At 38.8% G+C, this 27,986-nt stretch overlaps 3 protein-coding genes across 36 annotated transcripts in view; 1 reads left to right on the forward strand and 2 right to left on the reverse strand.

Annotated features, from left to right (window-relative positions):
* LOC103479207 (uncharacterized) overlaps nt 1-8,274 on the reverse strand; it is a 72,709-nt gene extending 64,435 nt beyond the window's left edge. For 2 of the 4 annotated variants that reach the window (XM_008433511.3, XM_081597823.1), the window contains exon 1: nt 7,816-8,273. In XM_008433511.3, coding sequence (XP_008431733.1) covers nt 7,816-7,983 — 168 coding nt within the window. In that variant the 5' untranslated portion in view covers nt 7,984-8,273. Of the gene's footprint in view, nt 1-7,815 lie in introns of all 4 variants that reach the window. The other 2 variants (XM_081597821.1, XM_081597819.1) reach the window with 2 other exon arrangements.
* Nucleotides 171-13,506, forward strand: LOC103465857 (uncharacterized). Its single transcript, XM_081597858.1, has 5 exons — nt 171-3,277; nt 11,304-11,411; nt 11,793-12,028; nt 12,257-12,441; nt 12,551-13,506. The coding sequence occupies exons 1-5, from the start codon at nt 3,265-3,267 to the stop codon at nt 13,317-13,319; spliced, it is 1,311 nt and encodes a 436-aa protein (XP_081453984.1). The 5' UTR covers nt 171-3,264; the 3' UTR covers nt 13,320-13,506.
* LOC103465854 (G2/M phase-specific E3 ubiquitin-protein ligase-like) lies at nt 13,286-27,984 on the reverse strand. Of its 31 annotated transcripts, none has more exons than XM_081597855.1 (13): nt 19,529-27,255; nt 19,200-19,319; nt 18,728-18,975; nt 18,374-18,631; nt 18,226-18,273; nt 18,028-18,153; nt 17,396-17,525; nt 16,387-16,817; nt 15,970-16,280; nt 15,717-15,895; nt 15,467-15,639; nt 15,179-15,393; nt 13,286-14,181 (listed from the first exon to the last, which is right to left on the reverse strand). In XM_081597855.1, the coding sequence occupies exons 1-7, from the start codon at nt 19,671-19,673 to the stop codon at nt 17,481-17,483; spliced, it is 990 nt and encodes a 329-aa protein (XP_081453981.1). In that variant the 5' UTR covers nt 19,674-27,255; the 3' UTR covers nt 13,286-14,181; nt 15,179-15,393; nt 15,467-15,639; nt 15,717-15,895; nt 15,970-16,280; nt 16,387-16,817; nt 17,396-17,480. The 31 variants fall into 31 exon arrangements, 30 of the variants coding, with proteins under 30 accessions (XP_081453981.1, XP_081453977.1, XP_081453980.1 ...); XM_081597851.1 differs by having other exon boundaries at nt 17,396-17,550; XM_081597854.1 differs by having other exon boundaries at nt 17,396-17,700.
* Nucleotides 27,985-27,986: the final 2 nt, after the last annotated feature.

Raw genomic sequence — 27,986 nt, forward strand, 5'->3', positions numbered from 1 at the left:
AAATATATATCTTATCAATGTATTAAGTTTAGCACAGAAGTAAGCTTAGCACAGATATAACATGTTATTCAGGGGATGACAGTGGCCTGTGGTAGGAGTTTGCTGCTCCTCTTGCCCTTGTGTTTGTGTCCCTGGGCAAAACACTTCACTTGCCTTGCCTGCTGATGTTGGTCAGAAGGGCCGATGGCATCAAACTGCAGACTCGTCTTGTCATCTTACACTATTTTAAGTTAATTAGAATAACACCTGAAAAGCAACAACGCAGGTGTCATTTATCTCCATAGACTGAAAGTATTCCCTCAGTATTCCATAGAGTGGTTGTTAATCAAGCGTACTCTGTACCTCCATTTAATTCTAATTAGAGTAGAATCAACTCTGAAAAGTTGACACTTGAGAGCAATTTAACTTTAACTCTGTGCTGGATGGGACCATATGCTCCCTGGCTCAGTGTTGAAATTGACTCTATTAAGGTTGTTTTGACACTGCTCCTTTCACCCTCTCTTTTACACATATCTGAGCAAATTTCTCCTACAGCTTTAGACAAGTAGATTTCAAAGTTTATCATGATTGAATTGTAGAAGCAATAAAAAGGGTAAAACAATCTAGGGGGTGAATAGGCACGGTATAAGATTGACCGCAGCAACGTTTGTGGGTAAATGAAATAATTTGTCATGTTATGTTGAAGGATACAAATGCAGAGGAGCAGAGGCAGCTTGTTAATGAAGAATATTTTTATGGAAAAATTACAAAAAAACAACTTACAAAAACCACAGTGAACAAGGGAGCCAGAGAAGAACAAAAACAGGGATGCAGGAGCAAAACCAGCAGGGAGTCAACAGAGAGATAAAAGGGTTTAACAGGAGGAACCAACAGGAAGTGTGAGCAGGAGAAGGGTTTAAATTCTGTGAGGAGGATGTTGGAACAAAAGACCTGGGCTGATGACCTGATGGGTTGCAGGTGGGAGGGGAGAGAGCAGAAAGCAGATTGAGGAGAGAGAGAGAGAGAGAGAGACGAAGTGACACGGGGTTAAGGGAAGACGCAGTGAGGACTAGGAAATGAACCTAATATTTAAAGAATGACTAAACATAAGAAAAATAATAAAACATAAATTAAAATCACCAAGTAAGGATTAAACCCAAGTAAAACAGAAACATGGCTGATCTAGTCAACAAAAAGGAACTAAGGAACACACAAATTAACAAAACCCAAAACCAACTGAAGCAATCCAAGATCCTGACAAAATTATATTGTAATTATTTTCCCACCAAAAATTAAATGTAATTAAACCTGCTCCATGTTTTGTGTACAATTTGTAACAGAAATTTGTTGCCCTAATCGCCAATTGACTGTATACTATATGTAAATGACTTTATTGATACATATTTATTATACGGGTCCTTCTCTAAAAATTAGCATATTGTGATAAAGTTCATTATTTTCCATAATGTAATGATAAAAATTAAACTGTCATATATTTTAGATTCATTGCACACCAACTGAAATATTTCAGGTCTTTTATTGTTTTAATACTGATGTTTTTGGCGTACAGCTCATGAAAACCCAAAATGCCCGTCTCAAAAAATTTGCATATTTCATCCGACCAATAAAAGAAAAGTGTTTTAATACCAATAAAGTCAACCTTCAAATAATTATGTTCAGTTATGCACTCAATACTTGGTCAGGAATCCTTTTGCAGCCTTCAATGCCACGTGGCATGGAGGCAATCAGCCTGTGGCACTTCTGAGGTGTTATGGAGCCCAGGATGCTTCGATAGCAGCCTTAAGCTCATCCAGAGTGTTGGATCTTGCATCCCTCAACTTTCTCTTCACAATATCCCACAGATTCTCTATGGGGTTCAGGTCAGGAGAGTTGGCAGGCCAATTGAGCACAGTAATACCATGGTCAGTAATACCAGTGGTTTTGGCACTGTGAGCAGGTGCCAGTTGGTGCTGAAAAATTAAATCTTCATCTCCATAAAGTTTTTCAGCAGAAGGAAGCATGAAGGGCTCCAAAATCTCCTGATAGCTTCTGCATTGACCCTGCCCTTGATGGAACAAAGTGGACCAACACCAGCAGCTGACATCGTTGCCCAGACCATCACTGACTGTGAGTACTTGACACTGGACTTCTGGCATTTTGGCATTTCCTTCTCCCCAGTTTTCCTCCAGACTCTGGCACCTTGATTTCCGAATGACATGCAAAATTTGCTTTCATCCGAAAAAAGTACTTTGGACCACTGAGCAACAGTCCAGTGCTGCTTCTCTGTAGCCCAGGTCAGATGCTTCTGCCGCTGTTTCCGGTTCAAAAGTGGCTTGACCTGGGGAATGCAGCACCTGTAGCCCATTTCCTGCACACGCCTGTGCACGGTGGCTCTGGATGTTTCTACTCCTGACTCAGTCCACTGCTTCCACAGGTCCCCCAAGGTCTGGAATTGGCCCTTCTCCACAATCTTCCTCAGGGTCCGGTCACCTCTTCTCGTTGTGCAGTGTTTTCTGCCACACTTTTTCCTTCCCACAGACTTCCCAATGAGGTGCCTTGATACAATACTCTGGGAACAGCCTATTCGTTCAGAAATTTCTTTCTGTGTTTTACCCTCTTGCTTGTAGGGCGTCAATGATGACCTTCTGGACAGTAGTCAGGTCGGCAGTCTTACCCATAATTGCGGTTGAGTAATTAACCAGGCTGGGAGTTTTTAAAAGCCTCAGGAATCTTTTGCAGATGTTTAGAGTTACTTTGTTGATTCAGATGATGAGGTTAACTGCTCGTTCAGAGAACCTTTTCATGATATGCGATTTTTTTGAGACAGGGATTTTGGGTTTTCATGAGCTGTTTGCAAAAATCATCAGTATTAAAACAATAAAAGACCTGAAATATTTCAGTTGGTGTGCAATGAATCTAAAATATATGACAGTTAAATTTTTATCATTACATTATGGAAAATAATTAACTTTATCACAATATGCTAATTTTTTGAGAAGGACCTGTATATTTGTTGTTTTTTTTGTTGTTGTTTTTTTTCTTTAATGTTGTTTTCTCATTTGGCCGGGAGTCGTTTGTTCCCTTTTGACCGATGTTTTGATTTAAAGGGGGCTTTGGGGGGTCAAGGTTGCTAGGCGATCTACACAAACTTCTGACGATAACTGACGGTTGGCTGTTTTGGACATAGTGCAGAGAGTGAGCAAGCATACGAGTCACGGTTGAGGTGAGATAACTAAGGAATAGTCCAATTAAGGTCCAGACAATCCATTAACTAGCGCTTGGTTGATGAGGGAACAAGGTGGGTGTTTTGATGAGTGAATTGTATTTATTGAGCGTGATGTTTATGTTTTGACATGAAATGGTGTTAATATTTGATTAACTGTCGAACAGTTGAAACAGTTGGAATACGTTTTAGTTCATATGTAATATAGAAATGTTATAGTTAATTAAATACATGTATTGTAAATTTAATGATATTACATAAAGTAAGATTTATAGGTTAAGGTAAAAGGTTAGAACCACTAACGGTTACTAGTGGTATTTTATTTGTATGTTTGTAGTGTGATCATGTACAAAGGCTGTTGAATAAAGAAACGTGAACCATCAGTTAAAGAGACCATCTTTTCAACTGGGACGCTACACTATAATATAATTAAAACAATAAAAAAAAGAGAGCTTAGGTAGCTTGGAAAGGTTGAAGGATACTCTTAGAAATTGAGAAGGAGAAGTGCCAGAATGAATTAGATCCTGAATTGGAAAAGGATTATTGTTTCTGATAACATGCAGTAAAGTTGGTGAAGACACTCAGGAATATTTTCCACTCAACTCAATATATTTTCTACCCAAGTCATCTTGTTCAACATCTCTCAGGTTTTGGCAATACTGACATCAAAGGAAAAATAAGAAGTCAAATGACTCTGTTTCGTTATATCCAGTGTCAATGCCAATGTCAAATTTATTTATGTAACACTTTAAAAACAGGTTAAAAACTGCACCAAAGTGCTGTTTAAAAATGATAATGAAATAAGTTGATGAAAAGAAAAAAAACATGTATAATAATAAAATAAGAGTAATAATAAGTTTAAAAAAAACATACAGATTTTGTATTTTATTCTTTGTCAAAACTAAGTCTTTCTGATGATCAAATTAATTTTAATATCAGACAAATAATCTTAGCAATACAAAGTGCTGTTTTTAAATGGGGATTTTATTTATTATTGCCTAACAAAACACTCTGGCCCTATGTGAAAAAGTAATTGTCCTCTCAACATAATAACTGCTAGTGTTAACTGAGGCTGTGATAACTTCCACAAAATGTAATAACTGGCAATATGTCTATAACATCACAGTAAATGACATTTGGCTCACTTTTCGGTAACACTTTATTTTACGGGTTGTGAATAAGACTAACATGACACACCTGTGGTGGTTTTTTGTTTTGTTGTTACTGTGAGCAGTTTGGTTTGCTTTTTAAGCCAAATCAGTGGAGGAAATGTCCTATTGAATGACCCTAGTTCACAGGTGTCAAACTCCAGTCCTCAAGGGCCACTGCCCTGCAACTTTTGGATGTGCCTCTGATGCACCACACCTGAATAGAATAATTAGGTCATTAGCAAGGTGCTGAAGAACTTATCTACACAAGAAGGAGGTAATTAAGCAATTTCATTCCAGTGTTTTGTACCTTGTGGCACATCTAAAAACTGCAGGACAGCGGCCCTTGAGTAATGGAGTTTGACACCCCTGCCCTAGTTCGTCTGAGCTTTGCCTGAGAGTAAAATCCTGCTACCATGACCTGGATGACACCAAGTCATCCAGATCTTGGAACAGTAAAGCAGGCCCAGTCCATCTCACTATCACTACCATGTTTGATTCTAGGTATGATGTTCTTTTCCTGAAATGGGTGTTAGTTGGACAACAGAAGTAATAGTCCAGAGAGTATTTTCCTAGAAGTCTTGGAGGTCAAGATGTTCTTCAGTAAATGTGAGACAGGTCTTTATGTTCCTTTGGGTCAGCAGTAATAAGGCTGCACAGTGGCACAGTGAGTAGAGCTGTTGCCTTGCAGCAAGAAGGTTCTGGGTTTGTTTCCCGGCCTGGGGTCATACCTGTGAACTGTCAGGTTAATTGGTCTCTCCAAATTCTCCCTATGTGTTGCCCTGTGACAGACTGGCAACCTGTTCAGGGTGTACCCACCTCTCACCAGCACCCTTCCCGACCCCACTAAGGGACAAGGGTGTAAGAAAACGGATGGATGGGTCAGCAGTAATTTAAGCCTTGTAACTTAACTGTCCCATGTAATTTTGTCTGGTTTAGTTCTGAATTGTTAAATCATGGTATGTTGATCTTAACTTAGGTCTGCAAAGCTATAAATGAAATTCTGAATTCTTCTGTGACCTCCTGGATTGGTTGTTGATGTGCTCTCGGCGTAAATCTGGTAGGGGAGTGATGTTCTGGGATGAGACACCACTGTTCCATGTTTTATCTTTTATGGACAAAGAATTTTACCATGGTCCACTGGAGTCTCAAAGCCTTTGACATAGCTTTTTAATCTTTTCCAGATATAAAGATGTCAAGAAGTTTTTTTGTCATCTGTTCTTGAATATTTTTAAATTTTCTGTCAGAAAGTATTGACATTTTTAGGTCTTTAACTATAGTCATGCTGCTGCCAATGGAACCAAAAATATTGATCAGTTATTTCTATATTGAATGTGAAATTATCATTTGAAATCTGAGATTTCTGTTTAATTTGTATGAATTAATTTGAAGATGTAATAGTCATCTCAAACTCCATTCTTCCAGGGCTCATGGTGTCCTTTAATTTTTCGACATCTCTTCTACTTCGGCACATCTGTCTTCCATATTAATGAGGCAGGTTTGGCATTTAATTCAACTATGTAGGAAATATCTAAAATTTGCAGGACTGATCTAAAACCTATAAACATGTAGTGTGTCCGATATTTACAGTTTTACAACGCTGTACATATCTCTAAAATAAATCAAATAAAATCTGCAAGGGAATTGCTTATAGTTTCAAAAAAAACTTGTGAAAAATTTGTGAAAATATACCAAGACTAAAGATTGATGTGTAAAAGTGAGAGATCTGAATTTGATGGAAATCATAAACAAAAACTGTCCTTCCACAAATAGATACATCAATCTGTCTCATGACTTCATTGATGCATCCGTGTGAAATGTGTCAACTGGTAATGGTGGTCAAACATGAGCAGCTGCTTTCATAGAGGTATGGGGCATCAATATATAATATCTTGTACTTTGGTTGATGACTACTGGACTGTAATGTATGTTGCCATTTAACTGCAAAAAACCGATGAATGTTATTTTTCATCAGCTCTTTTATGAGTTTTGCAGCCATGTGTTTTTCATACCTGTTCACAGAATGTTACAAAATATATTTTATTATACATTCAGTATGGATTTTAAAATCTGTTGTGTTGAATAACTTTAGAAAATAGGTATAATTTGCTAACTTGACTTTGAAGAAAAAAACATGTTGACTGGTGAATTAATTGGTGATTTGAATTTTACTTGTACACAGGGGTAAAAGTAGTTTTAAATTCTTGGTGGTACTATGACAAAAATAAATAAATAAATATATATATATATATATATATATATATATATATATATATATATATATATATATATATATATATTCTTGCAGCAAGAAGGTTCTGGGTTCGATTCGGGAATCGAACCCAGGGGCCCTGGGCTTTCTGTGCATGGAGTTTGCATGTTCTCCCTGTGCATGCGAGGATTTTCTCCGCGTACTCCGGCTTCCTCCCACAGTCCAAAAACAGAGGTTAATTGGCCTCTCCAAATTGCCCGTAGGTGTGAGTGTGTGTGTGCGTGGTTGTTTGTCCTGTGTGTCTCTGTGTTGCCCTGCGACAGACTGGCGACCTGTCCAGGGTGTTAGCTCTCCAGCTAGTGTTCTCTCGCCCAGAACACTAGCTGGAGATAGGCACCAGCAACCCTCCCAACCCCACTCAGGGACAAGGGTGTACAGAAAATGGATGGATGGATGGATGGATGGATGGATGGATGAAATCTTCAAGACTTCATCTTGAAGAAACCATTGAGTAATGGCGGCCATTACTCAATGGTTTCTTGTCTGAAAAGGAGTGGAAATAAGTAAACACTTCCACCCCTTATGCCTGTTAACATCTGTCCTCTACTCAAACAAAATGCCAGTTAAAACAATAACCTATGAATTATATTGCAAATTAAATAAATGTATACAATATTTTACATTTAATATTTAATTTGTGTCATCATTCTTATGTTGATTAAAAAAACCCATCCATTTACATATTATTTTAAACTGCTGTAGGCTTACACACAATTTCAGTTCAGCCTTTAAACTATTCCACAACCAAACTCCACATATGGACACATAAAAGATTCTTGTTGCACGTGCTAGCGATACTTTAAAATTTAAATTACCCCTAAAGTCATATTCTTCTCAAATCTTGAACCTGGAGCATTGTGTCCTGTTGTGAGAAGCCAAGCCACAGAAGATACACAGATTATACCCCAAGAAACATAACTGGAAATTGATTAAATAAAAAACAAACAAAAAAAACACGAATGACTGCTTTTGGTCATCTTAGTGGTGAATGACTGACAGATGTAAATAAAATACTTTTTTTTCCTGCATCATCCTCTCACCAATATCTTTATTGTCTTAAATGTGTAAATGAAACTAAATATATAAATCTCCTTGTCACAGAAAACGTTCAGTGATCAAGCCAGCATGCTTAAGGAGAGAAAAACAACTTTAAAGTAAAAAAAAACGAATGGAACACTGAATGACTATCTTACCTGCTGTTCCAGCTGTAGAATGTATCTCACCTGGCTCAAAATACAATATATTCTCTTTGTTTGTGCATTGCATCTTCCAATGTCATTCTCTTTATCCCCTTTTATATCTCCCACTATCCCTCTCTCTTTTTCCCTGTCATACACAAATCTCAGAGCCAGCGGGTGCATACCAAATATGTGTAGGCAGCAACCAATCAGGAAACGTCAGCTTTGGTAACATTTAGCCTGACTTGATCACATGGAAACTATTATGGGATGGATACAGGCACACATAATATTGTCTCCGCCCAGCTACTCTCTCTCTCATTAATACACACAGCCACAGATGCTGTCACACAAGTCAAGTACATCTGTCATTTGTGACCATTTTATCTAACCAAAGGATTAGTTTTTCCTTTCCTTTTTGCACCAAGGTTCTCACTAAAATGTTGGCAGTTTGCCCCTTTTTACTTGTGCTCTATATAGCCTGCAAGCTTCTACTGCCTCACATTTAAATGTTATAATTTAAATACGAGGGTGTCTGAATTAAGAATGTTATGCAAGGTTTGGATGAACATATTTATCTGGCACAGTTGCAAGCAGGGTGCTGATATTTTCCCCTACACAACAAATTCAAAAGTGTTATATTTCCAGTGTAAGTGTATGTTAAAAATACAGTGTTAATTCAACAACATGAGTGTTAGTTTCCCTAAAGAGTTCCAAAGAGTTAAATAAAAAGCAATCCAGTCCAGTGTTGATTTCTAAGTTAACACCAACGGTAACTCCGTCTGGTATTGATTTAGAAATCAACATCAAACAGTTCCTCCCAAAATTGAAACATATTTGTGACATCACTGCAGCAAAGGAGCTACAGGTAGGATAGGGGTTGCAGCAGACCCCTGGCCTGGACCTACAGGGGGCCCACATGGGAAACAGAACATGCCTTCAGGGATCCAATTTTTTTTTATATCACATCTGACAAGAACTTTAAAGGGAGAGCCCTCCCTGTTGAAAACTGTGTATATTACCCCAGTAAGTTATATAGTAGGGTGCCCCATTGCTGACTCATGGTTGCTAAAGACCCTACCAGACAGACTGATTTTAGTGACATAGTGGGTGGAAAATATAGAATAAAATGTTGTGCTACATGACTGGCTTTATTTTCACTCTTATATGTCACTTTATGACACACAAAACTACAAATGAATCGTCCTTATTGTCTCCGGCTGCATTCTGGGTAAAGCTTGTCACCAACGTCATCATCAGTCACTTGGCAACAAATGTATGGCAAGCCGTTTTAACATAAATTCGGTTTCGTTTGACTATCCGTAATTAGATTCCAGATATCTAAAAATGCATTTTGACTAGACAAAACTACATTTTGACTATCCAGAATGGTAATTTAAGATATCTGTATTTACATTCTGACTAGTAAGAATAATAATTCAAGATATCTTCAATTACATTTTGACTAGTCAAAATTCCTTTCGAGATATCCCCAATGACGTCACCGGATTCGTCATTGGAAGGGTCAGAAATCCGTAATTATAATTTAAGATATCTCAAACGTAATTATGACTAGTCAGAATTACAATTTTAGATATCTGAAGTAAGACATTGCGTGTAAGCCCCTCTTTGTCTGTACTGAGCTGTCCAAACAATTGCCTGAACATTCAATGGCGCTGGCAGTTTTGGACAAAATTGTAAGAAAATGCCACAATATAGAAAGAGCTCTTCAGTATGGGATATACGGAGAGCGGGAAAATCGTGTACTTGAGGAATGCTTAAGAAATTTGCTAAGAATTTCTGATTTACTTTCTGCCGTGTTGAGAAAAATTATTATTTTGAGTGTTTAACACAGTTTAAACCTTTTAGAACGAATTTCTTAAGTTTGAACAGGTTTGTGTTAGTGATTTAAAACCCGAAGAACTACTGGGTTAAGTATTTAAAGTACAAAGGAGAATAGAGGATCTGCAAGAGAGTTTCTTCTCAGACCCCTGGGGTCTTATCATTAAAGACAGGAGGTCATAAATTAACATATGCAGGAAGGTGGAGGACATTATCACTTGAATTACTCTGAGAAAGGGAACTTTGGTCGGTTCACGTAACCAGGATGAGAAGTCTTCCAAAACTAACATCTGACATGGTGCAAAAACTGAATATAACATAAAATGTTTTAAATCACTAACATTTAATTTGTAAGACATTTTTCTTAGTTATTAATAACATGTTTTTACTAAAAATTCTATTATCTTGTTTTAGAATTAATTTAGTTAATGATGAATGTATTTGAAATTGTATTATTTCTGACTATATTAGAATCACATGAAAATGTTTTGTTTAGTATTAGAAAATACTTAGGTTTATGGTGAATGAATGTCTTAATTCTTATTTGTTTCTAATTCCTAATTAGAAACAGGAATTGTACTTCATTATTTTCTGTTTATTATCTATTGCTTTTGATATCAGGACTAAACTTTGGAGATGCTGAGTGCAGAAGAACAAATTGGGTTTCTGGAGAACTTTTCATTGAATTAAAAGTACAGTACTAAAGGTTTGTTCCTGGCAGAGCAGAAAAGAAACCAGAATTTCACAGCTACCTGTGAGGTTTCTGCATTTGTTTCTCTTTGCCCAGATGGCTGTAGAGCCACAGGAGGCCGGATAGTGTTAAGAAAATAAATTTAAAATAAGTTAGTTTTAGAATTTATCATGACTTGATTGAAATACCATAATTATAGTTTTAAAATTTATAACATATTCTGACCTATTGATATATTTTACTGTAGTTAAAGCAGATTGTTTGCCAAGATCTTCTGATCTGCTCTTTGTCTGTCGGGGAAACAATCAGTAGGAAGTTCTAGCTTTTCACACTGATCTGTGAAAACCATAAACCACCATGAATTCGGAGAGTCTGTTTCTACCTTATTTAACAAAAGGTGTTTGATCTTGCGAACAAACTGCGGGACTTTTTCTAAATTTAAAAGGGCCAGAGATGCCTTCCAATTGGTCAAGTAGAGATACGCCTTATTTGAATACATTAAAGAGGAAAACACACCTACAGGTATAAAAGTTTGTGCACAAGGGAAACAATTCAGAGAAAAAGCTGATTTATTTTACTTCTGCACCAGCTCTTTCTCCAAGGACGTCCTTGATATGTCTTTGTCTTCTTGTCTCAGGTAACAATGTTTGTATCTGTGTTTCTTCAGTTTCCTGTACTATCTTATATTTTCTTCTGATTGGATTAAATTCTGTAATTTTGTGACGCCTTATTTGAATACATTAAAGAGGAAAACACACCTACAGGTATAAAAGTTTGTGCACAAGGGAAACAATTCAGAGAAAAAGCTCTTATATTTTCTTCTGATTGGATTAAATTCTGTAATTCTGTGACGTAATTCTGTGTTTTTGTCCCCGCACGTGGCCACGCGAGAGAACCCGGGATCAAAAGGAAGAATCAGAGCCAGAGTTTTGCTAAATTTAATTGTAATATAAATATTCTTCCTTAACAGCCGACACACACAATGCCCTGAAAAACTGCTTAGAAGAGCTGAAGGTGCTACTATCGACCCATGTCCAAGCTGGAAATGGAGAATATTCCGCAGCTCGGGCCAGTTCAGGTAATAACCAGATGTGGTTTTTATACTGTGATAAAACTGTCTGCCTCTTCGGAAATTATAATAAAGCCAGTCAGCTCTCGATTTCGACATGCTAGACGGCACCAGGCATTATAGCGCCCTCCTTTAGCTCCTCTGAAAATAAAAGCGTACCTCCGGTTTTGTGATTCACGCTTTAATTTGCTTTCCAGCGTCTATAAAAGTTTAAAGCTTAGTCTTCATGCAACAGGAAATTATGTATGTCAAAATAAGTTTATACATTGTGTGAAATGCATTGTGTCACCCTTAAGAGACAAAGGGATACGTAGAGGGTAAACAGATAGAGGAAAACAGATGTATAAAGTAAACATTATGCTGAGGCATTTGAATATGATTCTATTTTAGGTGGTCGAGGGAGACCGACTATTCATATTACAAGAGAACAGATCGACTTTCTTCTGGCCCAAGGACACACCGTCAAGAGGATGGCAAACATCTTGGGATGCTCAGCATCATTTCTTTATAAGAAGTCCAAAGCACTTGGTGCACCAATAAGGGGAAGGCTGGCTGCAGTGACTGATGAAGACCTTGAAACTAATATCAGACAACTTCAATCCCTGTATCCAAATTCTGGGACTGAGGTATGGAATCTGAATATATTGCTTCTGAACAAATATATGTAATATGTTCAACAGTGGTGGTGCATAATACTAATTATTTAATGTTAAGTGTCACAAATGATAAAATTTTTAAAATCATTTTATAACCAGATGTGAAATCTGAAACCTATATTTTCTAAAAGATTACTTTCAAAATGTAAAATTGTGTTGTGGTTTGAAATGGTAAGACCACGTCCTTCATTGAACCAGATGATGCGAGGCTTGTTAAATGCACGAGGACTGGTGGTTCCACGGCGTAATGTCCGTGAGATGATGGCTCGAATCAACCCAATGGCGACTGCAAGGAGGTGGAGCAGCGCAGTGACTCGACGTGTCTATCATGTGCCGTATCCCAACAGTTTATGGCATATTGATGGCAACATGCGTCTCATAAAGTATCTGAAAATATCAAGGATGTATTTCAGAGTAGATTTTTTAAATCTAAATTCACTATACACATTTGCATACATTATTCCTTATACATTTTTTTGTATTTCCATTTAGGTGGGGCTTTGTGGTCCATGGTGGCATCGATGGATGTTCTCGCTTAATTACTTACTTGAACTGTAGCACAGACAATCGCGCCTCAACAGTGCTATTTCATTTTCTCAAGGCAACAGGCCTCTATGGCTTACCTTCTAGAGTGAGGTCAGATCATGGTGGTGAGAATGTGCAAGTGGCACTGGTGATGAACCTCCTCCAGGGCATTGAACGTCGGAGTCATATCACTGGGGAATCCATCCATAATCAGAGAATAGAGCGTCTTTGGAGGGATGTGTTTTTACATGTTCTTGAACCATTTTACAGCATGTTTTATAATCTTGAAGATTCAGCCCTCTTGGATCCCAGCGACGATGTGCACAAACTTTCTCTTCACATAGTTTTTCTTCCTGAGATTCAAAGCCAACTAGAACAATTCAGGAAAGCATGGAACCACCATTCCTTGCGTACAGAAAACAACAAAACACCAACACAAATCTGGACTGAACGGATGTTGGCAAACATGAGTGCCAACAGCACAGCAACTAACAACGTGTTTGGTGAAAATTCCAACGTACCAGAGACTCTTGAAGAACTTCTGCAGCAGCATGGCCTTCGGCCCCCACCAACCACTGATGCTGAGCAGGTCCCTAGTGTAATTGTAGAACCACCTCAAACCAGGCTCAGTCAGCAGCAACTTCAATCAGTTAATCATGCAGTTAATCATATTTCTGATCTGAAGGCAAAATACCAGGCCTGTTGTGCAGAAATTGCAAATGCTTTATTGATTTAAATACATGTCACTATGTTTGAGAAGGAGTGACAAACATCAAGAACATTTGATCAAATTGTTCTTAAGATACAAATAAAACTTGGAATTAACATGAGTAGGTAACCTTACAGATGTAATTATAAAATGTTAAGGCATGACAAATTAAATATGAATTCTGCAGGAAAAATAAAAATTCTACTTTTGAAAATGTTCATGGGAAAGATGTCCAGTTAGAAGTGAAATTAATATACCAATGTAAGTACTACTTTTTCATTAATACTAAACTTTTGACTTAAAACAAGCTCATATCTTGATGAAAAGTTACATGTAAGTTAGTTTTATCTTAAGTGTACTAAGATATTTGCACTAGACAATAGTCCAAAAATACTTGATAAGACCTTTTGTTTTTGCAGTGTGGCTCAAACATACACCTTTAAATTTGTGTAACCTAAAAGTGGTTAAAAGAGACATCTATTTGCAAAAAATAATAAAAAAATGCAAATACTGTATTTTCATTTCAATATTTTCCAAGTTTGGCCATTACATTACCTTTACAATAACTTGCTTTAAATCACTTAACTTTTCAAAACATTCCAACTCTTTTTTTAAAAGAACTGCTTATTACACTTATTAGCTGATTATGCAACACCAAAGGTAGGTGACTGCAGCACCCCCTCTTTCATGTACTTTGTGAAAGACTCATAGTCTGAGTGTACAGGAAGGCGGAGTACTATAAGGCAAGTATTTGCTTCTGGGAAGACTTTGTTAGCCTCATAGAGAAATTCAATTTGTGGACGATGGGGAAAGCCCAGTGGAAGCACCGTGGATGCTCCGGAAGCGAACTCCAGTATCATTTCAAGGGTAACGGGACTGCATTCTCCTTCTGAAAGACAAAATGTTGAAATTATGACCTTTGATATAAGGTATCCAGTTTGTACTTTTAAAGACATGGAAGAAAATGTGTTAAATGTCTGTCCATGTTCCTCCTCAATCTTGTTATATTGGAGATGACAATGCATTTCTTGTTAGTAAATATAAATCAAAACATTTTAATAATAATAATAATAATAATACATTTTATTTCAAAGGCGCCTTTCTGGCACTCAAGGACACCGTACAATAGTAAAAAAAAAAAAAAACTGTGACAGAAACAAATAAAATGTAACAAGTAAAAGTAGATAAAAATAAATAAAACAAAACAATGTATCTATATAAAAACTATGTAAAATCAGGCAAACCAATTGTGTCATGTGGAAAAGGCAGATCTAAAAAGGTGAGTTTTGAGTTCGGTTTTAAAATTTGATAATGACTTTATGTTTCTAAGGTATGGTGGTAATGAGTTCCATAGTTGGGGAGCAGAGCGACTGAAAGCTCTGCTCCCCATGGTGGTGAGACGGGCAGAGGGGACAGTGAAATGGATTGAGGAGGATGATCTGAGGGAGCGAGAGGGAATGGCAATATGAATAAGATTTGAAAGATATGGTGGGGAGAGATTGTAAAGGGCCTTGAAAGTGTACAGAAGAATTTTGTAATCTATGCGGAACTTGGTGGGCAGCCAATGGAGTCTTTGCAGGACAGGAGTGATGTGGTGCATGGATGGGGTTTTGGTAATGATACGGGCAGCTGAAGACGAACCATGACTAAGCATGATCATTGTACATATATTTACTGATAAAAGACAATTTCTATGGCAGCTTAAGAAAATGACTTTCCAGGAAAGAGACATTTCTAGCAATTGAACTGTTTTTGGTCCTGTCAGTCATTTAAAAAACCTGCTTCTATACTCAAACTATGATTGTTTCTTTTTGGACAGTGATGATAAATTGGGTCACAAAATCTAATTGATACTGGTTGTGCTTAAAGTATCAAAATAAATGTACCTTCAATATCCACCAACCAGTCTCTCCAGTAGCATATGGTTTGATTTTCTATCCTCCTTTTATTGCTGCCTTGCACAGAAAAACACACTTGGAAAAGTGTGCACAGGTCCCGTGCCGAGAGTGGTTTCTCCTCAAAGACAAACAATTCATGAAAGACTGCAGGGTTTTTCTGAATCTCATCTAGCACATTGAGAGTCTTCAAACCTTCCACAAACCTTTAAGAAATGAGAATATGGTCATACTTTAGAATACAAGATTTCTAATAGAAAAAGTTAGGATCTTGCTTACTGTTGCAATGCAGTGCACACTCGGCCATTTACAAAGAAGTCTGCAGCAGATTGCACAAGGGAGTCCCTCTCTTCCAGAGTAGTTACACGCCTTAATGCTCCAACAATCCTCAGAGTATCTGCTGCCTGCATAATGGCTTCGTTTGCCTCCACGACTGTGTTTGCATCCTGAATCTAAAAGGAAAAAATATTATGTGAAACTGATTTTAAGCTTACGATCAATATTCAAAATGCTTAAAATTGTGACTAACTTTGATCAACTGCTCTCTGAATGAATGGTTAACAACTTCCTCAACCAGGGTAGGTTGAGACAATGTGCCACAAATGTGGTCATACAATCTTTGAGAGAAGAAATGTGGTCCAATGCCTCCATGCACCAAACAGACCGATATCATTTTTCCAATACAGTTGTACATTTTTGACTCCAACGCTAAAGAAAAAAAAAGTTACTTGACAGTTTCCATCCTTAAGAATTGGGAAAAATAAATAAATAATAATACTGACCAGTAGTGTCCAAAGCTAGATGGCGGTCATTCTCGTGCCCCTCAAAGACATTAGATTGATGAATTGCCCTCATTAACAGTCTTAGATATTCTCGTGTGGGACCACCTTCATCAACTGCCCCTTCAGCGCTGCCCTCCTCATCCACAAAAATAACATCCAGTTTTGCTGCTGGATCAAAACGGCGTCTTCTGAAGGCATGCAGGCTACATTCTAAAATCCTGTCCCTGCACACATTTATTTGGTTGCTTGTAGGACAGAAAGTCATATCAACCTTGCTGTATAGTTTTGTTAATATGAACTGAAGATCTGTCCTGCAAAAAGAAAATCTATTTTATTGTGCATTGTTGGAGTAAACAATGGTTTGAAACTGTCAAAACTAATTACATAAGACAGCCAGAATATGCAATTTTGACTCACTCATCCAAAGGGAACTCTGGTGGATGTTGTGGAGACTCAGGTGGCTCTTCTTGGTCTTCCAGTATAATAATAGGTTGCTCAGTAAATGGAGAAGCTGGTGCCTGTTCCTCAATGGTTATCACATGTGAAGTTAGGTTAGAGTGGGAGGAGAGGGGCTGCCTTGAGACTGCAACCAAAGAAACTCCAGAAGACGGCAAAATTGTCTTCTGGAGTACTTGAGTGGAGGGCTGGGACACAGGTGCCCGGGAGGAGAACGAAGTTGATGTTTCTGAGGAATTGGGCATGGTCGACAGCACTTGAGGAGATGTTGGGGCCAGTGGTGCCTGGGCTGACAAAGATGTCGGTGCTTGGTCAGAAAGCAATGTCTGTAGGCTTAGGACAGAAGACAGTGACTGGTCCAGCACTCCATTCGCCTGAACTGGACACCTTTCCTAAGCAGAATAAAACAAAAATCTAATCATGTCAATGTCAATTTTATTTATGAAGCACTTTAAAAACAGATATTAACTGCACCAAAGGTCTATACAGTTTTCATGAAGCACAGACAAAAACACAAATTAAATCAGACAAGTAAATTACCATGTCAGGCCTTACAAAAAGTCAAAGAATAAAAATGAGTTTTAATGAGCAATATAAAGTGTTCCAGAATACGGACAGATCTAATGCTCCAAAGATTAGGAGTAGTGACAGTGAATACTGCTCCTATTCGCCGCCACTCAGTCTGGTCCCAGGAATATGTAAGAGTAATTTATTATTTGACATAAGTGTTCTAGAAGTGGAATGGTTGTGAAGGTCTTGAAAAAAATCTGGGGCTTCGCCATGTAAAGTTTTAAAAAAACAATTAAATCAATCTCATAACAAACTGGTAGTCAATGCAGAAAAGTTGATACTGGTGTTACATGCTCTCGTTTCTGGGATCCAGTCAAAAGTCTAGCTGTGGCCTTTTGAAACATTTTGGGGAAAAAAAAATACTGAGACATTGTATGGGATTTGGACTTAATTACTTTACCTGAATATCTAGAGTTGAAATCCAAAGCACGTACAGAGTGGCAGATGTTATGTTGTTATCCATAAGTGAGCCTGACGAGGTACTCTCAATTGGTGTGGGTGATGTTGCTTGTTGAACACTGCCATTTCATCTTGTCCGACAAAGTCAAACAAGACCTTTAAAAAAAGGGTAGTGCAATTTCATCCATCCATCCATCCATTTTCCTGCACCCTTGTCCCTTAGTGGGGCCGGGGGGGGTTGCTGGTGCCCATCTCCAGCTCACGTTCCGGGCGAGAGGCGGGGTACACCCTGGACAGGTCGCCAGTCTGTCGCAGGGCAACACAGAGACACACAGGACAAACAATCATGCACACACACACACACACACTCACACCCAGGGGCAATCTGGAAAGGCCAATCAACCTAACAGTCATGTTTTTGGACTGTGGGAGGAAACCGGAGTACCCGGAGAAAACCCATGCATGCACAGGGAGAACATGCAAACTCCATGCAGAAAGACCGGGGCCGGGAATCGAACCCAGAACCTTCTTGCTGCAAGGCAACAGCTCTACCAACTACGCCACTGTGCAGCCCTAGTGCAATTTCAGTCACTTGAAAATAAATAATATACATGCTCTGAATTAACACATTACCTGAACTGGGTCAGACACATTGAAAGTTCTCTTTCTGATAAATCCATTCGGATATTTGAACTTCAACAGCAGTCCACTTGACGGTTCTTTATATTCTGCCAGTCGTTGCTGGCGTACTTCAATTGCCTAAAACATGAACACTAAAACCTGTAGGCCATCCATAAACCACTATCATCATAACAACGTAATAGTTCTTACTTTTATGCGTCTTTCCTCCCAGGCCTTGTAACACTGTCTTCTCCTTTCCTGGTAGAAAAAATATGTGAGCAACAACAACAACAACAAATGATGATAACAAAAATGTTAAGTCACATTTTCTTGGTCTGCTAACAAAGACTCCTCATACTCTTTGTCTTGCTGGGACCGCAGAGATCGTCAATCTAGAAGTGTCTATTGTGAATACAGTACAGTGCTTGTTAAAGTCAACGTCAGAAATAAGATATAAAACTAAAATGCATATATTGTTCTTCAAATGGTTGACCTGTTCTACCCCTAAATGTTGGCTGTTGGTGCTCTCAGCCTCTGGAGAGATATCCTGTATTTCTGGTGCAGTTGAGGGTTCTGGAAGCAAACTCCTGGACATTGCTGAGGTTGAGTAGGTTTCCTAGAGATGGCCAAGACATTTCAAATTATGGTGGAACACATTACTCTGGATATACCATACTACACAAAATAATTTTTGTGTACAAAATAACCATACCTGTGACACATCTGCTCTTGGTAGAATGTAAAGTCTGCTTTTGCCAACCTTTTCCTTCAGCTCCCTCACAGAATTCACTTGTAATTTTTTTACCTTTCGTCCTTTTCCAGCTCTTGCCAACTCAAAGCCAACCAGATTTAGGCTGATGTGTGGGTAACTTTGACACACAAAGTTATTCAGTTCAGACAAGCTCCAATTCAGGTTAATTTTGGAGCTCCTGGTTCCTGTCCCCTCATGCACAGGGTTGCCTGAATAATCAATGGTGACAAAGCAATATTAAACACAATAACAAAGAACACTCCATTTAAGTTTGAACACATCAGCCTACCAGATGACTTCTGGTGAAAGAGTAAAATTATCATGAAGTGGTGAATTAAAACCCAAATGGAGATGTTAAAAGCAAAAGTGCCTCCTTCTGTCACATTATGCGGGTATATGAAATAATCTCTTTCTTGAAAAAAAACATGCCCACCTAATCCATGGTTCTTCAGTCTTTGTTCATCCGAGGGAGAAGGGAGAATGTCAATATTAGGACCAGAAAGCAAGAAAATATTTGTCTTCCACACAGGGCTTGGCCGCCTCCCAGCTGAGCCTGCAATGAACACAACAGAATCACAACATAGATGCACCAGATGCTAAGTGATATTCTAAGTCATATTTTATAAGGCGGGAGACAACTCCAGTGCCAACTAAATAGGCTACTTATAGTTTCCTAATTAATATTTCTTTATTCCACTAGCATGAAGCTAACGTAGTCTACCAGCTACAGTTATATGAACCGACATCTGAACATCCACTTACCTTGACTTCGCTGCACTTGACGTCGAAAAAGTCTTCTTGTTGCAGATAATAAATAATCGGTATTTCTTAATTCATGTCGAGCACGAGCTGCAGCGCTGAATATTGTGTTAAAAACATGAGTATTTGAGCTGGACTGATCTGACATTGCTGACCACTGAATAGCACAATCAAGTAGCCTAAAGCTAGAATGTCTTAAATATTAACATACATTTATTTGTTTGGATATCACGTTATACACGACTATTTATTATCTTAACCGAACATTGAAACTGTCAGGAAAATCTGGAGGCCATTTGAGTTAACATTATTTAGCTGCAGAGATCGTTTTCTTTAAGTTTTTGGCTGTGGACTGCAAAATGGGGGAGTGGCTGTGCTGGACCATTGGCTTGATCTATGCCACATGTGTCAAACTCCAGTCCTGGAGGGCCACTGTCCTGCAACATTTAGATGTGCTGCTGCTGCACCATACCTGAATAGAATACTTAGGTGTTTAGCAGGACTCTGGAGAATGAATCTACACAATGAGGAGGCAAATGAGCCATTTGACTCTGGTGTTTTGTACCTGTGGCATATCTAAAAATTGCCAAAATGTTATTTCTTTGTTAGTGTGTCATGTTGGTGACTGAAGCCTGTTATGATGACTTCAACAGATTTCTTCAGACAGGTTGCCACGACTTTTAATGCTGTCCAAAAATGACTAAGCTGACTAATTTCTTTAGTAATTATTTCTGACTTTTTTATGCATTATCTTGTAAACCGGGTGGGCAGAGTAATTTGAATGAATATGATGGTGACACACACAGGTGAGTCTGATTAGTTTTGCTCACACTTCTTTTTAAAATATTTATTTATTATCCTGATGTTTCTGCTATATTTCCTGTTTTTCCATCCAGGCTGGAAGTCTTGTTTTCACCAACATGAAGGATCATGTTGGTGAAAACAAGAGCAGCACCAAAGACACTTCACCATCAGTGATCACAAGACCATCCATGGCTGCTTCCAATGAACTTTCAAAGTACACTTCAGCTTCAGTGCAAAGTATCATGAATATATGGCATTTGTTCTATATTGCTGTCAGTGCTGTTTGATGTTTTGAAATAAAAGTAGATTATATACTGCAAATGGTGCTGGTGTTTTTGTAGCATCTACTGTGTCATCTAATATCTTTTAAAATGAATTTGAGGATTCATTTTATGACCAGTAGTTTCTGGAAAGAAAAGGTTTTAATTACTCTAGTGGCTTTTATTTGGTAGTAAATTGACAAAAGAAAGTGGGTAATGAGAGAAGGGAAAGACTGGGAAACAAACCCACGACAGCCGCATTGAAAACTAGAGCGTCCATATGTGGGTTGTACTTAACCCCGGCGCCACCACAGCATACCCTGCCAGTAGTATTTCAAAACTCAGATTTCTATGTCCTGACTACCAGGAAAAAAAGTATTGTCCAATCACCATTTTTTTTAAATCCCACAGTCTTTGTAAGGTAATAAAAGTTTTTATGTACTTACTTTGTCTCTTCCCATAAAATGTATTACTCATAAACGCCATTTTTATGAATTAGAAAAAGGTACATACAAAAGTCCCACCCCTTCACACATGGTATCATTGAAAAGCCCTGAATGTCCTCTCCAGATACCAAAAGGAATTAATTCAGTAGAATGCAGGGAGTGGGAGATATTCAAGTTTAGAAATGTCCTCTACAGAGAACAAAAATGAACTACTGGTAGTCAGGAGGATATTAATATATACTTTACACCGTTCTGTGTTAGATTAACACGTTCATAGTCTTAACTTTTGACAAAATATACTTGTGTTGAGTAAGTCAACACTGATGTGTGTTTAATTTCAACTACTGTGAGTGTTGATTCAACTATATCACAAATAAGACTTTCAAAAGTGTCATTTCTACACCATCCAGAGTGGACCAATATAGACACTTTCAAAATGTTGAATTCAACTCTGTAGCAGTTGACTGAACACTTCCAAATTTGCTGTGTATAAAACTGTCACATTCATATTTTCCCATCTTTTGTTAGAAATCCCTATTTACAATAATGAAACGGACCCTTACAACCCTCTTCCTCATTCAACGTCTTCAGTGTGATCAGGAGTTGTGGATGAGGGACGGATTAAGAGCAAAACAGCTTTTGGCCAAACATTTTACCAAAACCATAGCGAACATATGGCTCTGGCACAAAACCATGTAAATATTAAGTAGGATATAACATAGGCCTTTTATAAAACGATATTTTTTTACCTAACATTTTTCTGCTTTTCTTCAAACATAATTTAGCTGACCTGTAGAACACTAATGTCCCTCACAGTGCAACCATCGACATTCCAACATATCCTATCTAGTGGGCACCCAGAAGACCGGGAAGATATCTGATTGGTAGACTGCTGGAGGTGATTGATTTTTTTTTTAAAAAGAAAAAGAAAAACCTGACGTAGACTTCCTGCTATGCATCCTCAGCTCAACTGAGCACACTGTTTCTTTGCTAAACACCTATGTAAAAGTTCTTGGAGTTTGTAGGAGTGAGTTGCTGTTTGTTTGCTTAGTTTTCTCATGGTTTTCATAATCAGGGAGTTTTTGTCATTTGGTTATTCACTTTCAAATAAGTTTTAGTTAATGTGGCAACACAAGGGTATTAAATAGCTCAATATTCCTGCCCCTTAAAATGCACCTCTCAGGTAACAAGGTGTCAATGCCACCTTGGAAATTGCACCCAAAGAAATGGAGCACCAGTAAGGTACTCAAGGTTTGAAAACCAATGAGAACGAGAGTTTATTCCACAAAACGTTAAATTTTATTGTTCTGTGTTTTGCTTAAAAGACATTTCAAATTTAAATAAGCTACAATAGGAAGGGAAAGGGAAATGGGGTAGGGATTATCGTAAAGGAGGAGTAGATCAGGAATGTTCTGTAGGTGAAAAGAGTGTCAGGTAGGTTGATTAGCCTGAAGTTAGAAATTGATGGATGGCGTGATGCTAAATGTGGTTAGTGGTTATGCCCCACAGATTGGATGTGAGTTAGAAGAGAAGGGGAAATTCTGGAGTGAGTTAGATGAAGTGATGCAAAATATCCACAAAGGTGAGAGAGTGGTGACTGGGGCAGATTTTAATGGACATGTTGGAGCAGGGAACAGAGGTGATTAAGTAATGGGCAGGTTTGGCATCCAGAACAGGAATGCAGAAAGACAGATGGTGGTAGACTTTGCAAAGAGGATGGAAATGGCTGTTGTAAATACTTTCTTCCAAAAGAGACAGGAACACATACAAGAAAGGACGTAGGAGCACGCAGGTGGATTACATCTTGTGTAGACGAGGCAATCTGAAGGAATTCAGTTTGCAGTCGCAAAGTGGTGGAAGGTGAGAATGTTGCTAAACAACACAGTATGGTGGTGTGTAGAATCAGTGGCGCAAAAGTGGGTATGCAGCGTATGCAACGCATAGGGGCGCAGCACCAAAACCCAGTCTGGAGGGGGCGGCGCGCCAATGATGTTTTCCCATACACTTCAGCGCGCCTTTACGCTCCTTCACCTCGCGCACATAATGAGGTAAATGTAGCAAGGTTTACCCTTTACGTATCGTCGCCTGGGGGGAGTAGCAAGTGAGCGCGTTCCTTCAACCTGACATTCCTTCCTGGGGGAGGAGGGGGGGTTATGTTTTTGAATCCACCTAAATAATGTGTAGTTGCGCCACTGTGTAGAATGACTGACGATGAGAAAGATGAAGAGGGCAAAGGCAGAACCGAGGACAAAGTGGTGGAAGCTGAAAAAGGAAGAATGTGTGACTTTCAGGGAGGAGTTGAGACAAGCTCTGGGTGACCAGAACATGCTTCCAGGTGACTGGCCAACTACTGCTCATGTTATCAGGGAGACAGGTAGGAGAGTACTAGGTATGTCTTCTGGAAGGAAAGTTGACAAGGAGACTTGGTGGTGGAATAAGGAAGTGCAAATATTGGTACAGAGATAGAGAGCAGCCAAGAAGTGGGACAATGTGAAGACTGAAGAGAGTCACCAAGAGTACAGTGTAAAGTGAAGGTAGAGGTAGCTAAGGCCAAACAAGGAGCATACACTGACATGTATAAAAAGCAGGCACGTGCAGAGGGGGGAGCTGGGGGTGCTTGAGCACCTGCCCTTTTTGCTCCTTGCCCCCAAGTGCCCTTTTGGTCAATTTTTAATTTTTATTTTTGGTATTATTTCCTAAACCTTCTTCTGACACGTAAAAACATGTGCTAAAATTCTTTGCTTTTTTGTACAACATAATAAGCCCTCCGGTCACATTGTTACCTTTGATTTTTTGCCCATGACGCATGACGCAATTGCCTCTCGCGCAGTTCGACAAAGCGGCTAACTGCGGAGCTCAACATAGCGAACGTTCCACATTACAGAACAGGTTTTGGTGAATTATAAAAAAAACGATTTAGGTGAATAAAGTGGAGTAGACTTGCTACTTGTCAGATGACGGAAAACGTAGAACGTATGGTTTCTGCTTCAGCTCGGAGTCGCAGTTTAAGCAGAGAGGTAATGAAATACAACAGACACTGACAGGCCACTGCGTCTGCCTTTCTCTGAAGAACTACTGAGCGGGAGGAGACAGCCAGGTGAGGAAAAACTGTTTGTATCTATCGATTCAGTATTTTTATCATACAGATATTAGGCTGTTGTTGTGCTATTAGCTAGCTGCTAGCTAACGACTTTGCTAGCAACGCTAGATAACTAAAAAGCTTCATCCCTGTATCGTTAATGATATCAGTCATTCTTTAGTTTCACTTAAGCAATAGACCCTTTTCACATGACGTCACACAACTTCCGTTATGGCTCGAAGCGGTGTATCTTTAGTTCCGGTGTGTGTAGTTAACGCTGTTTCAACTCTAAAGCTGCCTCCACAAATATGATTTAAAGATATATCACTATTTGCAAACAATTTTTCTTCATCAACATAATCTAAACTGGACAAATTCCTCGCTGAATGATACCAGTTTGACTACGAAGGTATGTGTTTTGGTTTTTTCTAGCTGTTAGTTGACATGCTAGGATAACAATAGTAATTTGTTAGCTGGCTAACATTACGTAACCTTTCTGTTTTGGAAATAGAACGTATTTAGGCTCTAATTTTAATCAGATTTTTATAGTATAGACTTGGGTTGCCACACATCATGTAAAATGCATGATCGTATTAAATCTTTCTCACTTACGCTAGTTTCACCACCCGCTAAGTAGCGACATTACCTGTAGCCACAAGTCCAAAACTTAAGTTATGCCAAACACCGGCTACTCCACCACGTTAAACTTCGAGCCAAGTTAAACTCTTGCTACGATCAAGACATGAGGAGGAAGACGCTGTTTTAGATATATAGATAGATATAGATATTAACGTTTCATTGGAGAAATGTGATGAGCTATCTATCTATATTAGCTCATTAACTTCACATTTCTCCAATGTTATGATTAGAAGGTTAAGTTTCTTATACTTTGTTTTCCTGTGGCTGTAAACTTGGCAGTAGAAAATTAATAACATAGGAATAACAACTTCATATCCCTTTTAACAGGTTACACTTGATTCTGCTGTGGTGCCTGTGGAAACAAAGTGCATGACGTTTGTGCTCAGGTGGGAAAACCCTGTGGGTCACATGGTGGGACTTCTGCTTCAAACTGCTCACTACAGTATACCATTGTCTCTGTCATCCACCAGTTCACTGCAGACTGGCACCCGCCAAGGACCCTACATGGATGTCTTCTTAAGTTGTAAACCCTGAGTACATACTGTTGAAATAAAATTGATATGTCTTTTGTAACTACATTTTCTCTATCAATGACTTAAATTATTAATTGTGGTAATTATGTTTGTGTCATGTAGTAACCATGTACAGTGTTTAATATAATTATTAAATAGATGTTTTAAAGAAACAGCCACAAACCTTATGTCTTTGGTCCACAATGGCAGCTTTAATTTTAGCATTTCCTCTCCTCCACATACTTCGTTGCCAGATGTGTAAAATTTACAAAAATAAGCAATTTAAATGTAAAAGTTGCACATATGTAGATTTTTTACAGAACTCTACACAACATCAATTCATTTATTAATAGATACATATAGATATTAATTACAGAATATATACACAAAGATTTCATTTCTAACAGCTGCTTGCAGTAGTGAGTGTTCATCCAAGAAGTGTGACTTGCAGGATCAGAGAGGCTCTGTACTGGTTTGTCTCCTTTTAAATCAAGAGGCCCATGATAGTTTGACTAGGCAGCAGATGGCCCACAGCTGATTGAGTGAACCTGCCATGGACAGAGGAACAAGACCATCCCAGTTATGGTGGGTTGTTAGGTCGGCTACTGTTGAGAAAGATGGACAACAAAACAAATGGAGAAATTATGAATCACATCAAAATATGTAAAGTATTTGGCAGATGGCGCTTAAATCAATATTTAAAATGCTTTTCTAAACAACAGTGTTGGAAGATATAAGGGATTTTAGTGAAACTTTTAACAACACAGCACTGAAAGGCAGCGGTGTACGTATATGTTTCCTAACTGTGGCTAAAGCTGCTTCTCGCTGGTTTACTCTCCGATCGGAGGCTGGTTTCTTTAAATACAGTTGGAGAATGGTAAACTGACCATGACTGATGAAGGCTAACATGTAAATACTGTTTTATTACAGTTAATACAGAAAGTGAACCTTTTAACGTTACAACACTGACAGAGCGGTGTATATATTTTCCCAACTGTGGCTAAAGCTGCTAGCTGGTTTACTCCGATCGGAGGCTGTTTATTTTACACATAGAGAATGGTGAATTGACAATGCATAATAACAGCTATCTAACTGTTATTATTAACCTTACCTTTTATTATATCCTTAAGATAATGAGTATCCGTGATTTTTTTCAGTCAGGTTTCCAGAAGCAAAATCACACCGGAAGTAAAGATACACCGCTTCGAGCCATAACGGAAGTTGTGTGACGTTGCTGTGAAAAGGGTCTATTGGGGCAAATCGCCCGTCCAAAACATCATCTCCATAATGGATATGTGTCCGATTTTCTAATTTCCTTTGCTGCATAATGTACATTGCATTTATTCAGGCGTTAGGTAAATGTATCTTGAAGGCTTAAATAATAGTCCAACAAGGATATTCATTTAGAATTAAAAATAACTCACCCTGAATTACCATGATAGATATAATGAATGTAATAAAAATGTGTCATTAATGAAGGGGAAAAAACTCAACCCAGACTTTAAGTTTAGGGTCTGGTTCGCAGAGTATGCAGTTAAATTTGTTTCCCAATTATTCAATGGGAAAAAAAACTAACCTCAGTAAAGTAAAATAAAATTGTAATCAAAACTTTTGAAATTGTAATGATTCCTTTAAAAAAAAAAGTTTTGTTTAAAAGACTTATTTAATTAAAAAAACTAATTTTTACCAAACATAAACTTTTATTTGCACACATCAGAAATCTTTTGTTGTGATTTTGGGCCCTGCCCACGACTTCATGTGAGAGTCACAAGCAAAACTTTGAGTCACAAACAAAAACTTAGAATAACAAGAAAAGATTTATGACAAGCGCAAATAAGTTTGTTTTGCAAAAAAGTAAATTCACTTCATGAGTCAAAAATGTGTAATTACATTTTTTTTTTTTTTTTTTAAGCAACTCAGTAGGCTTTTCTCATGGTGACATGCATTAACAATTACATTTTTGCTTTTTTTCTCTCTCTGCAGTTCCACGATAAAGTTTGATGCAGCTCTGCTTGGGCTGCCACCTTATCGTGGTGGAGAGGTTTGAGTGTCCCAATGATCCTAGGAGCTATGCTGTCTGGGGCTTTATGCCCCTGGTAGGGTCACCCAAGGCAGACAGGTCCTAGGTGAGGAACCAGACAAAGTGCAGCCGGAAGACCCCTATGATGAATACGAACTTTGGACTGCGTTTTCCCTCGCCCGGACGCGGGTCACCGGGGCCCCACTCTGGAGCCAGGCCTGGAGGTGGGGCACGATGGCAAGCGCCTGGTGGCCGGGCTTTTACCCACGGAGCCCGGCCGGGCTCAGCCCGAAGAGGAGACGTGGGTCCCCCTTCCGATGGGCTCACCACCTGTCCGAGGGGCCAAAGGGGTCGGGTGCATTGTGCTATGGGCGGCAGCCAAGGGAGGGGACCCTGGCGGTCTGATCCTCGGCTGCAGAAGCTGGCTCTTGGGACGTGGAACGTCACCTCTCTGGTGGGGAAGGAGCTGGAGCTAGTGTACGAGGCTGAGAGGTTCCGGCTAGAAATAGTCGGCCTCACCTCGACGCATGGCTCTGGTTCTGGAACCAGTCTCCTTGAGAGGGGCTGGACGTACTTCCACTCTGGAGTTGCCCACGGTGAGAGGCGCCGGGCTGGAGTGGGCATACTTGTTGCCCCCCATTTGGGCGCCTGTATGTTGGGGTTCACCCCGGTGAACGAGAGGGTAGCCTCCCTCCGCATAC

The sequence above is a fragment of the Poecilia reticulata genome, chromosome 17, assembly GCF_904066995.2.
Source record: "Poecilia reticulata chromosome 17, P_reticulata-male-v2, whole genome shotgun sequence".
NCBI lineage: Eukaryota > Metazoa > Chordata > Actinopteri > Cyprinodontiformes > Poeciliidae > Poecilia > Poecilia reticulata.